Here is a 19280-nt window from a genome sequence, read left to right as displayed (position 1 = left end):
GCCTTAGTTTTCCTTTTTTTTTAACCAGGAGCTGTAAAGGAATTGGGAGCTGATAGCACCAATTTGGCTGCCAATTCAATGCAGTGGAACAGTTTCTGATCCCTCAGCACTTTGGTAATTTGCTTCTACTTCTCAGTCTTTGGGCAACATAAGAGTTGATTAATGTTTTAAAATGTTAGTACTAACTCTAGGTAGACTGTAAAATCTCTCAGAAATGGGTGTACTACATGTATTTTTTACAAAGCAACTACAAGTAATAGCTTAGAAAAGATACTGAGAAAACAACAAGCCAGGAAGTAAAATATTACAAGCAACAAGTTGAGACATCCACATTAATTATGCTGAAAAACCATACAAACCTTATGGATAATTCATTACATACTTTTACATTCAAATAATTAGTACATGATTACCAGAAGAAATTTCTACTTGATTAAATACCTTCAGCACTCTGAAGCACTTTTACCTGCAAAGGAAGTAGAATGCTCCAATTATAAGAACTCCTAGAAGAAGAAGTGAGGCCAAGAAAGCTGCAGACAGGTCACCTTTGGTTTGGGACTTGATGCTGGGCAGCAAAACTTCCTCACAACGGGCTCCTGTGTAATTCTCAATACATCTGGGAAACCAAGTTTTATTCAGATTAGGTGGTGACATGTCATCTAGCATGAAAAGCACCAAGGCTTCTTTCAGTCTTAAGTGGGGAGAGAACTTGTTGTGGCATAATTCAAGATTTATATTTGCTTCACAGCAAATTTTATGGAATTTCCACTCACCTTGTATTTCTGGAGCAAAGGGAATTGGACACATTAGGCATCAAGCTTGTATTCCGATCCGTATTGCTTTTATATATTAAACCATATCTTTCTTAATACATTCACTGGGTTAGCAATATACTTCATAATGGTGTAATTCACAGTTAATTCTGCCTCCTCCACTGGCAGATTTAATTAATTAAATCCAAGTCTTTAGTGTTAACTGTGTCATCCCACTGGTTCTCATTTTATACACAGTGATCATGCTTTCTTTTCCCCCTTTCATGTAACTTTCTAGCTTGCTTTCTTGAAGAGCTGGTACTGTCAGCTAAATGGATCAAGGACAAGGGAATTAACTTAGACACAGTACACCTTAGATTGCAAAAGCGTTTTACACAGTGTAAGAATTCATGCCAGAACATCTTATGTGCTTGGTGAATGACCCTCTCTTAGATAGATGTAGCTAAATGTATTCTCTACTATGCTTATTTTACATATTGAGCTTCTGAAAACTTCTTCTGATGAAAGGATTAAAATGGTATTTTACCATGGTAAACTGGTATGATATATTACTGAAAACAAATAAAATTAATGGCTTAGTAATTCATATTGAGTCAAAAACAGATAGGTTGAAGCTAAACTAATCTTCATTTGTCTTATATTTTGCACTTATTCTGCTAAGTTTTCTTGAGGTATTTATTGTGTTACAGAAAATGGAAAACACTTCATTCAATAACTACATTCAGCATGTACCCTTTTATGTATGTAAATTTGCTTCTCTCTTATTTGTATTACTGAAGATCTCGCTCCTTCTTGCTATTTCTGGCACTGAAGTCATAATAGCCTGTGACATAAGCAATTTCAGACTCCAGCTGAGAAAAATGGGCTGAACTCTGTAACATACTTGAAATTCTCAACTGCCATTGGCAGCTGCAAGGTATAATTTCAGATGAGGGATAAGAAGGCAGAGTGGGGAGGAACTGCCAAAAAAGAAAGATGTCTAGCATATCTAAAGAAGACAAATGGGTCACTGTAAGCATACCACCATGTGTGCTTGATGGAACTCCCAGCACCGCCTTCTGTACATTATGCACCACTGTTTCAGTATTACTGGTTTAAGCTATTGCACAAATAATTACTCCAATTTCTTCTAATTCTTTGCTTTTGGAAATGTAATGGCAGATTTAGACACTAGAAAAAAGATTTAATTATCATCAGATATTAAAGATGTGCAAGTGATCAAAGAGCCAGGCTTTACTAAGGGCAATGTGAAACTTTTCAAAGTTACTATGTTTGGCTGCTGGGAGAAGGAAGGGTAGGCAGACTGCTCTGATTGCTTCAGATAATGTTCCAGATATTTATCCTAAGTATAGTGGCATTTCAGTGGCCTATTTCTGAAATACTGTAGAATACTTTAAGAATAGAAGAGTAGTTTGAGTGGGGTATTGTTCTTCAGCAAGTGGGAGATAAATGCTTTGGAGAGCTGAATAGAATAACAGGGATAGAAAATGGAATATAAAATTCATAGAACTATTCTTGAATACCAGTGAAAACTGGAGAATAATGCAAGGCTAAAATGATACAGGAAGAAAAAATAAATAGGTTGTAGTATCAAATTAAGGCTCATGGGAAAGTTTGAGAGAATGAGTGCAAAGAGAGTAAGCCAGTAGCCCAAAGAGAAAAATGAAGCAGGAGGAAGAGAAGATAGTCCTCCTAGTTGAAGAGAGTTGCATATAGGATTAGGTAAAAGGTGCAGGTTAGAGAACTGTTGTGATACAGTGGAGTGAGTTGGCATGAACAGTGCATGGGAGGCGTAACCATATTCTGCAAAAGACTGTGGGAAAAAAATTGGGACTGTCATGACGGTGTAGTAAAAAGGTCACTGAGACTGTAGCCACTTTCTACTAAATAGAAAACAGCCAGATGCGTAAGGTGTTCTTAAGTCTTCAAGAGGGAAAGGAGCCAGAAAGCCTAAGGGGAAAACTATAGCCAATATGAACCTAAGGCCGTAGCAAAGGGAAAAAGACCTACACTAAAAAAGCACAGACAAAAATTAAACAGCCTGGAGGCTAAACCTATTAGTTCTCTGGATGCAACAAAACCAAGTTTTAGAAATATGTTTTCCGTGACTTGCCAGTTTGATCTGTTTGACTGTGTGCAATGGATTAGGGATTACAAAACCACACATGCACTTTCTCTGTGCTGACCTGTTGACACACTTGCTGAAAGTGACTCCATGCTATGTAGAAAATACTGTCATATAACCTAAAAATGATGGAGGTTTTAATAGAAACAGGAAAATGGAGATGAGGTATCTCTTGTTTACATTTAAGTAAACTAAGTTATACCTAATGTGACCCTACCAACAAGCTCTGCTACAGTTAGGGGATTTCTGAAAATTCAGATGTTCAAACATTGGCTTGCACAGCTTTTCTGAAGTCATCAGTGCTGATGTACAAATAGGTGAAGGACTATGCTAAATACAGAAGCAACGGATGCTTTAAGACAACCAAAAGAAGGGAAAGGTTTCTACTGTAAGTCCCTTCCTAAAAATGGTGTGAAAGAAATGAAGCAGTTTTCAGTAATTAGCACTGGAACTTGCTCAGAAGATCTGCTTATCCTGTTGCATTAGCAGAATTCTCAGAATGTCAGTGGAGCTACACACACAGTGACTACAAGCAAGACAGAAAAGTAATCTCTAACAAGCATGTGGGCTATGAACATAATCCAGACTGATGGTATCTATGTAGTGTCTCCTAGAGGTAGTCAGTCTTACTATACACAGCCTTAAAAGTCAGTAGCAACTCATACTTTATCTTGTTTATAGTGGATCCTTAAAAGTAGAGTGCAAGTGAAGCATGACACGCTTGCAGTTGTTAATACAGCAAGCAACTGTGCTTCTGCACGTAAATGAATGAGGGCAAAAGACAGAGCAGCCTGCTTCTAGGCTGTAGTAAGAGGGACTTTAATTAAGTCTTGTGGCCACTAAGGCAGGTGTTGCTGTTGCACATCACATCTGCATGCCGCTAGCCTGCTGTTTCGGCACATGCTGTCTGTTGGCTTTAAATGGTCCTACTGTGTAGCATTCCGAAGTTGATGTTTAAGATGGAAAAAAGGTCTTTCCTCCTCTAAGAAATTACACTTTCTTATTCAATCAGAGTTGAAAGACAGCAGTCTTCAAATGTTTGAGGAAAAGCTGTGCATCTAGAAACTCCCATTTTCAGATGGCATCCAGATTTCTGCTTTTATAGATGCCTGCACACCCATACACAAGTGCCAACACCTTTTTTTCAGATAAGATAAGCCAGCCTTAACTGTTGTATACAAACTTACTTATAGGAGCTGTGCTGGAGACAAAACATTACCATATCTAAAGAAATCCACAGAATCTTTCAACATACGGTATTAATCAAAACTACCCGTATCAGCATCAATATAAGGTGGAAGGAAATTACTGTATTGGATGAAATATCACAATATGACCAGCATGTCTGCAATTGCATTGATCCTTTAAAATCTCATTGATAACTAAAATACAAGCATATCAGGCCTCCAGTAACACCAGGCATTACTGCTGTCTTGTTTGCAGATGCAGTTCTTGAGCCAGTGCAAGTGATCTACTGCTTGCCTGATTTAGGTAAGAAGGTAAGATTCCTTTCTTTTCCAGACTCTAAGGTGGGTGTCATGAGCAAGTATCTGACAGACTTTAAAAATGCAAGTAGCATTTGAGTTAATTATGCACACAGAGTCCCACTGCCTAGTATTCTACTGTAAGAGTCTTGACTTAGTTTTCCTTAGTCAGGAAAAACCTGGATGCTTCTTGGTATAAAAATTACTTGCATGCAGAAAAAGACAGCTGAAAAATTATCTGCTTGTGAATGCAATTCAGATTACATGGCTGACAGCTTCAAAATCACCATAATCTTCAGTCTGTAGCAGGCTACTAAAAGTTGTCCTAATCCATACAATATAAGGTCATCTAGTAAGTATGAAAAATAATTTAAAACCAAAGTGAATAAGCAATGTCAAAATTAATTGGAAGCCCTAAGCAGCTTTTACAAGAGTTTTGTGCTAAGATGAGTTGCAAAACTGTTACTCTGAAGCTGTACTCGTATACATAGAAATTAAAATAAATCTTACAGTACTACTGTGGAGAAGTTGAAAGAATGGGATATTTTCCCCTAGAACTCTCTTAGTTATAGGTTTATATAGCAAGCTTTACCATGTCTGGCAATGATATTAATTTGGATCACTAATACTTTTCTAACACATAAGAAAATGTTGTATTTTATATTTTATGTCCCGTTAAAAATAAATCTTAGTTGCTGACTTTCTTTGGCTATACTTTTGGTGTGTATTCTAACTTTTGTTCCTACCTTTCAAGCCAAATTTGGAATTGAAAAACACTTTGTGTTTTCAGGAGAGCCCAGGATATGTGAAAGCAAAGTTTTGGAAGCAGAGGAAGAAGAAAAGCCCACGAGTGGGAAGCCCGCCACTGGCAACTTGTGGTGTGTACGTTCTGAAGACTTACGGCACAGCAAGTATATCACTCATGGGGATATTTGAAAAAGAGAATGAAGGACCCATCTTGGAGGAAGAGCGGGTCAAGGATGGGGTGTACAGAAAGGGATAGAAAGAATTTGCATGGGAGTTGTTGGATCAGTATAGAAAAGGTAGAGGAGAGATTGGCTTAGGATAGAAGCAAAGGAAATGTGAAGTAGAAGTAGCCTTTAACCATACACAGGAATTTCAGGGAGGAGGTTTCTAAGGTCTGCCTCTGTCCCTTGCGGTGCTTAGCCTGAACGCACTGCCCTCTGCAGAATATGATCCCTTCTACAAAAGGAGCACATTCACTATTAGTTTGAGTGTAATGCCCTCAGAAGCAGAGGAGCTCTGTTTTTATGGTCTTATACCATCTGTATTCTGTCTGAAATACAGAAAGAAGACTCTCAGAATGCCTCATGTGTAAGACAAAATGGAAATACCAGAGCTTCCCCTCAGACAACAAAACCTTAAGGTAATTCTGCACTGCATTAATTAATAATTATGGGACTGCTGCACATCAGATGATGAGGCAAACAACTTTAGCCTCATGTCTTATGATACACCTGAAGCAGCCGCTTGTCAGGTTCCAGCATAAGTTGGGGAATGACCTATTAGAGAGCAGCGTAGGGGAAAGGGACCTGGGGGTCCTGGGGACAGCAGGGTGACCATGAGCCAGCACTGGGCCCTTGTGGCCAGGAAGGCCAATGGCATCCTGGGGTGTATTAGAAGGGGGGTGGTTAGTAGGTCAGAGAGGTTCTCCTGCCCCTCTACTCTGCCCTGGTGAGACCACATCTGGAATATTGTGTCGAGTTCTGGGCCTCAGTTCCAGCAGGACAGGGAACTGCTGGAGAGAGTCCAGTGCAGGGCAACAAAGATGATGAAGGGAGTGGAGCATCTCCCTTATGAGGAAAGGCTGAGGGAGCTGGGGCTCTTGAGCCTGGAGAAGAGGAGACTGAGGGGTGACCCCCTTGATGTTTACAGAGATATAAAGGGTGAGTGTCATGAGGATGAAGCCAGGCTCTTCAAGGTGACAACCAATGATAGGACAAGGGGTAATGGGTTCAGATTGGAACACAAGAGGTTCCACTTAAATTTGAGAAGAAACTTCTTCTCAGTAAAGGTGACAGACACTGGACCAGGCTGCCCAGGAAGGTTGTGGAGTCTCCTACTCTGGAGACATTCAAACCCACCTGGATGCCTTCCTGTGTAACCTCATCTGGGTGTTCCTGCTCTGGTGGGGGAACTGGACTGGATGATCTTTTGAGGTCTCTTCCAATCCCTAACATTCTGTGATTGTCCACCCTTCTCCATTCTGCTGCATGTTTATTTATTACATTTGAGCATTCCTGGATTTGATGCTCATCTTGTTTGTGGTAACAGGTGTGCCTTTTGGGGCTGAGAACATTAACTCACTGTTAGGAAAGGAATGAAGGAAGATGGCAGCTGAGCAACTTCATGTTTTGACACACATCGTCTGTATTTAAAATCTGCTAATGTTACACAGGGTAGGGGGGTCAAATGATGGTTTGTTTCTATTACATCTCTACCTCGTGTGTGTATATATATCTCTCTCTCCATTTCTGAATGGTAAAAATAACTGAAATATCAAAAGTAAACAGTGGATCTTAATTTGTTATCCTACTACAAAATAACATATTTTCAAAGAATGATGCAATTTTCCCAGTTACATTGTGAAATTACCTGCAATTATCAGGTAATCTGGACTAAGTACATTTAGCACAACACGTTTGTGTAAATAAGTACAATGTCAAGGCAAATGTGTCTTCAGGTATTTTCACAGTTCGTTAGTCTGTTTTTGCTCCATTTCCCTCTTTTAATCAGTGCTGTACTAATGATCATTCAGCCTTTGATTCTAAAACCAATTCAATTTTTCTGTTGGTGGGAGATGATAATTTTGAGAACACCTGGAAGCTTTATGTGGGATTTTGCAGAAACCTGCATCAACGAAGCTTTGCGCAACTGTGTGATGATGCCAGTCTTGAAGTTCCAAAGCACCAAATATTTTTCTGAATTCTGCTGAATAGTGATGCATTTTTTCTGTTGTTTCTATTCACATCACTGCTGATTACTAAGATATCTGTGTGTAAACAAAACCTTTCTCATCTATAATTAGCCTTCTCTGACTGATTAAGGAACATGCTTAGAATGAGGACATGCTTAAATAGAATGCTGCTATTTAAATCCATATAGCTTCATAATCAACCACTAGATACAGAAGAAAAATACTTGATCATTTAAATGCAACAAGATTGCCCAAGTATAACAGAAATGCTCTTAAGATGTTACTTTTCTGCTTCAGCAGATTATAAAATCCTCTAGTACCTGAATTACAAATGACTTTATTTGGAGCCCCTTTAAAGTGGATATTATCTGACTAGCTTGTGCTCCTGAAAATGAATTCTTCTAAATATTTGTTAATTCATATTTACAGGTATTGCATCAAATACCCTTCCTCTTTAAACAGCCTAGCAATAGTTGAAAGAGTGCTTAGAAATTGTGTAACTGATGCCATTTAGTCTAACCATTCTTTTTTCATTTAAGTATTTTCATATCAATAATATGGGATTCCTTCCAGGAAAAAAAAAAAAAGGCATATTTTAATATGTTTTGTTTCTTGCATGTCTAGCATTTATTTTACATTGCATTAGCTTGCAAGGTTTAGCAGTTAGAATGAATTATCATCATCCAGCACTTCTGAGCTTTATCCTCGCTTTGGGATCTGATTCAGTGTATGACATTGGACAATATGCTTAATGACAGTGATATGCTGTGTATATTTTTCAATGAGCATTTCCCACAAAATTGCCTCTTCTCATCTACTAGATGAGTTTATGTGCTTGAGTTTAAATGTCTAAATTGAACTGTCCCAAACAAAAGGAAGAAATGCTTAATTAGGCGTCTCAGAAAATATTTTGTTTCTTTTTCAAACTGTTTTATCTAGTTGTCCTTAGTTATAGCCTAAGATTGAAGAGGGAGCAGAACTTGCCATGTAAGAAATAAAGGTAATATCCTTAAGTGTATGTAGTAGGTGTCTGAATGTCTATTATTATATTAAGTAAGCCCATTCAATTAAGCGTAATTTATTTTGATGAATGATAACTCAGAATCAGTAAATGCAGAACCATGAAAAATTAGAATTTAATTTGTCATCTTCTTATGTCTTGGTAAATGAGAAAATAAAAGGGTAGGGCTGTATTTATGCAAGAAATGTATCCACATGCAAACCCAGGAAATGCTTCTTTTCCAGTGTGCTACCTGGGCTTCAAAAAGAAGACTGGTCCCTTAAACGAATGGTGTAAGAAGTATTGATATTCGCAGCCTTGGTGTTTCTTTATCAAGTGATCTTTGGCTGTTACTGTAAAGCTGTGCTTTGAGATTCAGAGAACACAGTAAGTCTTGAATTAAGTTATTTTTTTCCCTTAAAAGATTATATTCCTTTTTGCGCCTCCTCATTTTGTTCAGGTCAGGCCATTTTATGTTATAAGAATATTTGCAATATAATCATCAGGAAGAAAACCTGTGAATGTACTTTGCCTTTCTGAATGCCTTTTCTACAGTCTGTACTCCATGAGACAAAGGGTGTTTCGTTCCTTTCTGTATTGTAATGAGGGTAGGAAATATGGTTCTAAATATAGATATTATTCTGAATGCATACGTAACTGAGCACTGCTGCACCTGTCAAACAAGTACACACATTTATGTCTCTCTTATTGTCATTGTCATGTCTCTGCAAACTGGATCTGAGAATGAATTACTGATTTTGGAGCAGCCATAGGTAATAGAGATTTTCTTTTAAATAATGTTTTAACAGTAATTTCTTAAAGAAGCAAAATGGAGAAGTAATCTGTAGACAGCTACACACAGCTTTAATTTCACTGACCTGCAGAATGGACTGGATACAGTAGGAATCATATAACAAATCCCTCCGTTTAGACAAAAAGATCCATAACTGGTGCCACAGAGTTCTTCATGATCTTGAAGACCAAAAAAAAAACACCAGAGAAAAATAGAGACTTCTGTATTTTTATCAATAAAAGCAGATCTTAATTATACTTTTTGGGAGTGGGGTGGCTTCCTTAAAAAAAACCCGAAACCAACCAAACAAAAAAACCCAATCAACAAACAAAACCACAAACCAAACCAAAATGCCAAAACCACCACACACAAACAAAACCACCCTATGAACAAATAAGGTGTCAGTCTTGCCTGCCAGGCCAGTAACACATAGCACTATCTGTCTTGTAGAATTGTTTCATGTAGCAATATGTGAAAGAGATCACTAATCTATCACCATATCAGAAGTAAAACACCTAGATTATATGAAAAAATGCAATATTTCTCTTTCAGTGAGAGGAACTTCTAAATTCTCTGTTACTTAACTTGCCTTTCATAACCACAAACCAAACTGAGTACAGTGATTCACATGACGACCTATACGAAGTTTGGTTTGTCCTGTTCCAGTGGCACAAACTATCTTTAACTTAACTAGCTTCCGTGAGAGAATTGCAGTCAGCACAGAGAAACTCAGAATAGTCTCAGGTGTGGACAAGGACATTCTGAGACTGCTTCAGGCGATATTAAGAGCTGAATCATAGCATAGTTGGACACCACAAGGTTTTTCCACCCCCATTTTTAACACCCAATGAAGGCGCCAGCCTATGAAGTGTCACTTATGTAGAAGACTGCCTGTTACAGTGTCATTTCCACAGACCTCAAAAAAGCTTTTTCTTAATTCAATAGGCCACTTATATGAATTGTTAGTGTTTTAAACACAATTAGGCATTCTAATAAAACCTCAAATGCAGGATGCTAATGTTGGCAGTCATAGCAGCAGTTGTCCATTTTATGCTTAAATAGAATATCTAACTGTACCATTTCACTCTTTATGAAAGCAGTCTAAATTTGGAAGTTGGACTGCATATATTCATGATACATTTAATGCATCTGCAACTCATTTTATATATATGCATATATATTTTAATATATTTCTTCAATCTTAGGAAACCACAATATCTCAATCAAAAGAAAAATAGAGCAGTCTTCTGACATCACAAGCATGAGAATCATGTGTTACCTCACACTTTAGGTGTTGTTTTTGCTGTTATTTCTCCCAGAAGTTCTGAAAATAAGAACTCTGCTATCTCACTATTTATGTATAGCAGAGATTTTCTACACAATATATAGTGCTGTTTAAGAGGAATCAAGATTTTAGTTTTCTTATTTGTCCTTCAGAAAAAAAAAGAGTTGGGGTTCCCCTTTATTCCTGCAGAACAAAGTGAAAAGTGTGGCCATAAGACATTCTACCTTAGAGAGAGATTCTACAGCTCTGTATGTAAAATAAACCTAAGTTTTCTAAGGGTGGTAGAAATGCTTAGCTACTGCTAACCCTATGCAACAAAAATATAACGCATCCTGCTATCCACTAGACCATCTCTAGTAATTCCACTCTCCCATCTTTTCATACCTTCTTCCATTTCTATGATGGCACATTGACATGAGAATGTGGGTAAAAGTCCTTATTTTAAGATTAAGGCAGTTATACCACAGAGCTCAACAGGAATTCACTTTGATGATCAGGTTAGCAAAGTGCTACCATTCAAATGGTAACTGGACCTTTTTGCATATGTGCAGATAAATTAGGGAGCTGGAGGAGGGGGAAGGTAAGGCTGGAAAGATTGTTCATATTTGACCTGTTGCATTGGCTCAGGATGTGGCAGAACAGAAACGTGTATTCTGGCCCACCTTGCTAGAGGTCAAATGGAAATTTCAACTCTGAAGCTTTCTATGCTTGTCTACTGGCAATTAATTTACTGCAAGTTCACTGTTAAAAGAATTTTTAAATTATTTTGCATGGGTAACAGTATCATTGCAATAGGAATAAAATGGTAACAGAAAAAAAAACAAGGAGGTTTTTTAAAAAAGAACTATAAATTATTTTATTTTAGTCTATTCAAACATAACAGTGGAACCTCTATGACAGTGTAATTAAATTGAAGCTGCAGCCTTCCTTAAATGAAGAGAGGACATTGAATATATGAACAGCGTATCAGAATATCTATACAATTATAAGAATTGTATCAAAAATAGCGTGGTCAGCAGGACAAGGGCAGTGATCCTTCCCCTGTACTCCGCACTGGGGAGGCCACATCTGGAGTATTGTGTTCAGTTCTGGGCCCCTCAGCTCAGGAAAGACATTGAAGTGCTGGAGCAGGTTCAGAGAAGAGCAACAAGACTGGTGAAGGGACTTGAACACAAGCCCTATGGGGAGAGGGTGAGCGAGCTGGGCTTGTTTAGTCTGGAGAAGAGGAGGCTTAGAGCTGAGCTCAGCACTCTCTAGAACTACCTGAAGGGCAGTTCTAGCCAGGTGGGGATTGGTCTCTTCTCCCAGGCACTCAGCAATAGGACAAGGGGGCAGGGGCTTCAACTCTGCTAGGGGAAATTTAGGCTGGAGATTAGAAAGAAATTCTTTACAGAGAGAATGGTCAGGCACTGGAATGGCCGCCCAGGGAGGTGCTGGACTCACCGGCCCTGGAGGTTTTTAAACTGAGATTGGCCATGGCACTTAGTGCCATGATCTAGTCAGTGGACTGGAGTTGGACCAAGGGTTGGACTGGATGATCTCTGAGGTCTTTTCCAACCCAGTCCATTCTGTGATTCTGTGACTCAAGAGAGGAAAAGCAAAACTCTCAACTTTGCCTGGCTTTCAACTCTATTAAGCATCTGAAGGAGTGAAGGGTTGTTGAAATTCTACCAGATGGAAAAGTGAGATGGTATAATGTAGGCCCCACAGAAAAATCCCTTTAGACAGCTTGTGGAAAGCCTTCAGAGAAATTCTCATGAGAATTAATGAAAACTTTTTAACCTCCTTGAATTCCTGCCTTATGCTACTATTTCTTTTCTTCATCTTTATGCAGAAGTAGGCCTGTCTCACACTGACATAGTGGTAGAGTACTGAAGAAAATGAAATGCCTCAAGTCATTCAGGTCTCAGAACATTTAGGAGAATGATTCTTTCACTGTTATGGTGTGATCTGCGTATTAAGGACCAAGCTCTGCAGCCCAACTAGACATTTCTGTTCTGGCAATATACCTCAGGCACTCCGTCTTAGGCCTATTAGAGAAAAGTGAGAGAGGTGGAGAGAGAGAACAAAAAGTACCTAGGAAGCCTTCAAAACCATTTTGATTGTAATTACAGACAATTTCTCTCTAGGCTATTTCTTTCCAGAGCTAGACTTCCTTCCAGTACTAAGGGAAAAATGGTAACCTCAATTTTACCAGTAATGAGATATGTGATGAAACCTCTGTGCTCATGCAGATCAGGTGCCTCATTTTCCATCCAATTATGCTTCTCATTAGTTCTATTTCATGTATTAATACTTTGCTACTACTTATTGAAAGAACGAGAGTAATACAGTATGAAGTAGGTGACAGAACTATGAAAGAGAATAAAAGAAAATTCAGGATGCTCTAACACTAAAAGAAAAATTAATGACTAGTAGTAGTGGGGTTTGCTACAATTCAGAAATACTCCATACCCACTTTACTGAAATGCAGTAAATTTGAAAGCTACAGCTCTATATTTATGGACAGGAATGTATGAAAGCAACAGTTTATCCCTAAACATGTCCCTAAACTATCTGTTTGCATTTAAACTTTTGTAAATTGACCATCCTATCTGTTCAAAAGAAAAACAAATAAAGGCCCAACACCACCTTAACCCCCAAAGAACCAAGCCAGCCTTGATAATCCACGTTGACTCAGATGTCTTGCCTAGTCTAGAGGCCAAAATACTACAGACTGTCTAATCCTGAAGTCTGGTAAAACAAAAAACGGAAGGGGGAGGAATGGGAAACATTGACAGAGGATGAAAGGCCTGATGTGTGCTTCCTCACTTACAAGCGACTTTGGACTGTATGCTAATCGGCCACAAACTGTGAAATGTTAGGACTGATCAACGCAAACATCTCCTTAGGAGAATTTGTACCACTGACTGGTGGACTCTAGTTTGCTGACATGTAAGTGAAGATAGCCCTATGGAGTGGTTGTGACAATCCTAATGGCAGCTGTCAAAATCAATGCAACTTTAATGAACTCTAATGATACATGTGTACACATCCAAGTAAATACTTGGAAGAAATTACCTGTTCGCATATTATTCCAACAACAATTTTTATTCTTGGTCAGAGGCTATTCTTCTAAAACAGCACCTATGGACAAACATGTACATTTAGCATGTCATTTTTAATCCCACTGACTTTTTTCCCTGAAGGAATAGTTATTGGAATGCATCTTTCAGTGTTGCTGCTATGACATTTGTTGTACTTGGACAGCAATGTACTGTTATATTATATGCAATTTCCTTTAATTAATGATAACCATTCAAGGGTACTGTCAAGTTTGGTGAACTAAGGGCAGTTATACAGAGCAAAACCAAATTCACACTAAAGCATGAATACCTTTTTCAAATTCCAGAATCTAAATTACTTTTTCTGGCTGGCAAATTAAATTGACTTTTGTACCTTGAAAGTCAGTGCATACAATTTAACCAGTCCTCAGACTGATAATTATTCAGTCAGGTAAGATCTTGGTGGTGGAATTCTTGCATTTCACAAACAAGAAAGTACCAGTTTGTAATTTCTTTGAGAGAATGTGTATGTTTCACTTGAGTCTTTCTCATGGCTGGATGTCAGGTGAAATTAGTAATATAGCCTGTGAATTTAGCAGAACTCAGCAAGGTCAAGACGTGTACAATTATTTTTAAAATATGGAATAGAAACTCTCTGCCTGGACAGAAACCAATCGTCACTTGACATTGCTAAAAAACTTATTCTGTAGATATGGCAATGCTATAAATATCTAACGTTGCTATATTCTGTTCTCTTGTAAAGTTTGTCAAGTTTGATTGTACCAAATAGGTTACTGAAGAAGCTTAACATGATAGATCTTATTTTAATATTGGCTCTTTTTTTCTTAATTATACTTCAAAGTGTACATAAAGTAAATATTTAAGCAAACTTTCCTATATTGGAAGAAAGATAATTTTTCCCCATTAAATGATCAAATAAAATAATCAGCTTTACCAGAAATAATTGCCTTTTAGTACTAGAACAGGTAGCTGTCTGCGCTGGCCCATTTCAAAAGGCATTTGTACTGACTGTATGAGCAGACAGTTCTGTTTTCCATGGGACCTCAAAAGGCTTCTCTAGCTCTTTAAGTGTCCTGTGCATACTCAAATATCTGAAATGGCAGTTCCCTGTGACACGGGGCTGGAACAGCACGGTCCCCACCCAAAGGCTGTTGTTCGCTGGGGCTGGCTCCCAGATACGCCATTTGGTTTACTTTGTGTACACAACCAAGTACAACTAACATAGCCTGTGACACAAAGAAACAAATCAACATGATTCACTTCAGAATTTAAATCCTGATTTTTAAAAGAAATAAATCATCCTGGAGATGGTTATTTTTAGCAGTGAAGATCTGGATTCTATGTGTGCTGTTAAAAAGGCTTAAAATTTAAATATAGTGCAGTGTGGGTGAGATTACAACAAAGACAAACATGCATACAGAGGCCACGTACAGAATAGGGTAACACCCCATTATGCTCAAAGAATCACTTGCATTTTTTTTCAGGGGTTACCAGTGGTACCATTTATTGCTGAATTCAAAATATTCATATAATGTAGTATCTGCAAATTGCACCATAAAAATATAATATGCAGCAGTCAAAAATCTGATTTAAATTTTTATTTTATTGGAGCAAACAGTGTTTTTTTAATTTACTTTCCTTTTTCTCAGAATGTGCCACAAAATTGTATAATATCCAATAGCTCTCATAACAGAAAATATAAATAGGATATATAACATAAATTTCAGACTAGCTCCTTTTCCAGATTCAATTAGGAGATGGGTCCTCAAACAAACAAAATAACTTGATGTTGCTACTGCATCTTATTGTCAGTCTGCATCTCACTGTCTGGCTGGTGCTGCTACTGGTATAAGTTGAACTTCTTCAGGAGATGCTTAAATGCAATGATCCAGCAGAAAATTCCTTAGAGGAAGCTGACAATTTTCTGTCGCATCAGTGTGTTGAGTGGATGTGCTGTGCACCTCATCAACTGTTTGGAGTAGCACTAACAGGTACATGTAATACAAACTGTTTATAAGCTGACTGCAAACAATCCAAGAGGATGTATATGTATAATTCTGGTTTTTAAGCTCTGATAATCACAATTTGGGTCTAAAGACCACTTTCAAAAGAGATGTTGCTGACATCATTCTCGGTTGTGGCTTTTTTTTTTTTTAAGGATTGAAAAGTAAATCATTAGGAAGTCACGTATTTATATGTAAATGTTTTCTTCTGGGGTGTTTGTTGCATTCTGAACAGAAGTATGTATTGGTGTCCTAAAAAGAATAAATTTGACTCTGTATCTCATTAGAAAAGTAAGCTGATACATTGTAAAGAAAATGAAATGCTATAGCAGAAATTGTTGCTAAACTCGGTTCTCACTCACATCCATCTGTGCACTGAACTGATACTAAAACACAAGAGATCATCTGTGCATCTACCTAACAAGTCTTCTTTTAAGACTCAGCTGTAGCCTATTCTCACAGAAACAAACCATCCAATTCTGTGAGCGCTCAAATGTTTACCTTGCATGCATCTTTGGAGTCTGTGAAAGATGACTTTGTGTATCAAGTTAGAGTATTTTAATCTGAAATTTAAAATATAGACTATTTTGCTCTGTGCTAGCTTGTTGAAAAACTTCAGATCAGTTCTACTCTTTTCCCCACAACCTTGTCATCTCAAAATGGTATTAATAATAATAATACATTGTTTGAAAGATTGCAGTTTATACATTAACATTAGGACACATGCGTATACTGATATACACTGATATTATTTCAGCCTCTTCAGTTACTTGAAAGTCCTGTGCATGTTTATTTTTGTAGTCTGAATGCATTAACAAAGGCTTCATTTTAGGAAAGGATTAAAATAACATGTTTAGAGTTAGCTGTAGCTTGAATCACTAAGTTAAAGCATGTTCAAGTACTTTGCCAAATGAAGCATGAACTCTGTGTGCATGTGTGTCACACTGAATGCTGCAAATGTCATGGAAATACTGGTCTACTATTCTGTAGCAGAGAAAGCACAGATTGAGACACACAATTCATACACTGTCACACTTCTTTGGGCACTAAAACACTAAGGGAAAGAATACTTTGTTGTTTGGGTTTTCTTTTTTTGGGGGGAGGGCAGGGGAAGAACTGTTATTGGATTTCTGGGCAAACTGAGGACTCAGACACAAAACTGCAATGGGTTCAGCTCTTTAGCAAAAATATGTGCTAATATCTGGCCATATTGGAGGCTGGCTGGAACAAGTCTTTTGAACTCATTAGATTTGTCTTTAAATGAACCTGTGTGTCTCACTCCCTATAAACTTAAAACAGAACCCATACTGCCGCTTATTTTTGTGTACTTTTAACGGCTAACTACCTTAAGCATCCATGAGATGCAGTATCCCCAAAAGATGATAACTGGAAGTCTTAATGAGTACAGGCAGATAAAAAGAAAGCACTGCATAATGATTTGGGGTTTGTTTTATGGTTCTTTGCTATCCAAACATTCTTAAAATTAATCTCAATATAAACTCTCCTTCAAATTAAAGCAGATCAGTTCAGTGACATGGCTATTTCAAATATACCTTGTTTGTTCATTTAGATTAAGTTGCACCTTACAGCTGTCTTCAAGAGTGGGATTTTTACTGCACTATGTATTCTTTTTTAAAATCCAAAAGAAGTAAAATCTCTGCCCCAATACTGAGCTCAAATATTTGCATTGTGAAAAAAGAATTTAAAATTGCACTATCTGCTTAGTAGGCTAATTAAACATAAATTTCCTCCTGAGATGTGTCCTTGATATCTATCAAGCAGTTAGTAGCCTTTTATTTTCTCCAAGACCCAGAAACTGTCGTGAAGTGTTGTTAAAAGGAGTCTGTTTATTTCTTACCTAGGTGATAACTTCCAGGACTCTTACCATATGAAGCTTATAACCGATTTTAGCACAGAAAATCATCAGGCATCAGAAAATATCCATCAAGCTGCCTGGAACAAACAGGGATCTCAATAAGGAAGAATTCAAGGTGAGGTATTACAACAAATTTGTCCTAAGGATAATGTATTACTCAAATTTACACACTGAGTTCCTTTTAAGATGGGATAGCCACAATGTAAAGGAACTCTAACAAAAGACAGAAGTAAAGGCAGATGCTCAATAGCTTAAAAATCTCAACAGACTTGTAATTAACAGGTCAGGTACCTTTTTTGAATACAGTTGTTCAAAATTATTTTCATTACTGTTTTCTGAAATGACAACAAGTGACCAAGTCCTCTTGTCTTAGGACTGCCTACAGCAAAAAAATAAGTTTACATTTTGATTTTATCCACTGAAGTATGTCTAGGATTAATTATATACTAAAACAGCTGGTAAAATGTTATCATGACATTGAAATCACAATGTGAGACATTACAGTAAATTTAAGGGAAAACCTTCCATTCCTAAAATTTCCTAAGTAGTTTGCCACCAACTGCACATTCCCATTGAAATCCCAGTTCTGCTGTATGAGATTCATACAGAAGTTGGCAAAGCTACATTTCAGTTGATGCTTCTGTCAAATGTGTCTGCTTGTAGTCATACTACATATTTGTAATTTTGAGATAGAGATTCTAGTCTTGAGCTTCTGCCTGCTTCTGTGTATGTGAATAATACATTTTAGAACACATTTGCATTAAAAAACCCCAGCACTCTCAAGGCTGGAAAGAAAACCTGCAACACCATTCTTTCATTCAGTGGGTTTACTGATTTCATCTATGGCACATTTGATGCCAAGTTTCATCTCTAAAGTGCCTAAGAAATCAACTGAAATTCAACAGAACTTAAAGGTTCTTATTGTGTGATTAATTTTCTCTCAGTGGTAGATGAAGTAGATAGCTGACATGAGAATGTCAGCTCTCAAATGTCAGTAATCTCAGAGCCAAAAATCAGAACTCAAAAAATCCATATTACAAACTGCTGTACAAGGAGACAGTTTAGCACATGGACATTTTATAAAATAGACCAATATCACTTAAATAATTGTCAAATACTAAAAAAATATATATCATTTACTCAGTCGTGATCAGGAAGCCAATGTAAATAGTCTTCATAACAGTGATTTTGATTTTTTAATCTAAACATCATCCAGACAGTAATAACTGATTGCTGCCAATGCCAGCTATTGCATAGCAGCTCAGCATAGGAAAGAGAACTGTTAAAACTTGAATTACAATCTCTTTTTTAATTATTATTTTTATTTTGTCCATTTAAAGCATGTGCTTGACCTTGAGGATTTTTTTATTTCCCTTTTTTCTGCGTTTAATTTTCTATTGAGTTAATTTGTCCTACTTAAGCGGCGGCTTACCACAGCAAATGGGTATTCTTAACTCTGCTGGTGTAATCTTTCTCAGACATGCACAGGACAATCTGCTGAATCAACGTAATCTCTAATCTGCATCGTGTAATCTTGCAGCTGCTCTCTCCGTACGCAGTTATGTAATCCTGGTGTCTATAAAAACAGAACAAAACACATAAAGAACAGGCAGAACTTTAAGAAAAACGTTGTTAAAGCCCCGGCGCGCCTTGCAGGGCGGCCGCCCCGACCGAAACCGGCCCCCGCCGCCCCCGGGCTGCAGCGGCCGCTCACTCCGGGGTCCTCTCACCCCGCGGCCCCGCACACTGGGGTCCCCCCTGCCGGCCCTGTCTCGGGGGTCGGCGATCGCGACACGGCGGCTCCTGCCGTGGGTCCTCCCGTTGTGGGGGGCGGTGGCTGTGGCGGGCGCTCCGCCCCCCGGGGCCTCACCTTCCCCAGCCCGTAGTACTACAGCTCCCGCCCCGCGCCGCCGCCATTGGCCTGGCGGCGCCCACGTG

At 38.1% G+C, this 19280-nt stretch overlaps 2 protein-coding genes across 4 annotated transcripts in view; one reads left to right on the top strand and one right to left on the bottom strand.

The window, feature by feature from the left end:
- Positions 1–19280, bottom strand: part of NRG4 (neuregulin 4) — a 23820-nt gene extending 4540 nt beyond the window's left edge. Inside the window, exons 1-6 of one of the 3 annotated variants that reach the window (XM_080351344.1) lie at positions 19213–19280; positions 18775–18918; positions 17325–17419; positions 13459–13524; positions 9199–9292; positions 467–616 (exon numbers count right to left, since the gene is read on the bottom strand). In XM_080351344.1, the coding sequence (XP_080207470.1) occupies positions 467–616; positions 9199–9292; positions 13459–13468 (254 nt within the window). In that variant the 5' untranslated portion in view covers positions 13469–13524; positions 17325–17419; positions 18775–18918; positions 19213–19280. The other 2 variants (XM_080351343.1, XM_080351345.1) reach the window with 2 other exon arrangements.
- Positions 8601–19280, top strand: part of TMEM266 (transmembrane protein 266) — a 95928-nt gene continuing 85248 nt past the window's right edge. The window contains exons 1-2 of the mRNA XM_080351339.1: positions 8601–8707; positions 17329–17457. The gene's annotated coding sequence lies outside the window, so the exon portion shown is untranslated. The remainder of the gene's footprint in view (positions 8708–17328; positions 17458–19280) is intronic.

Source organism: Nesoenas mayeri (assembly GCF_963082525.1).
Source record: "Nesoenas mayeri genome assembly, chromosome: 11".
Taxonomy (NCBI): domain Eukaryota; kingdom Metazoa; phylum Chordata; class Aves; order Columbiformes; family Columbidae; genus Nesoenas; species Nesoenas mayeri.
Note: the sequence above shows the minus strand (reverse complement) of the source record. Positions and strands in the feature narration are given on the sequence as shown.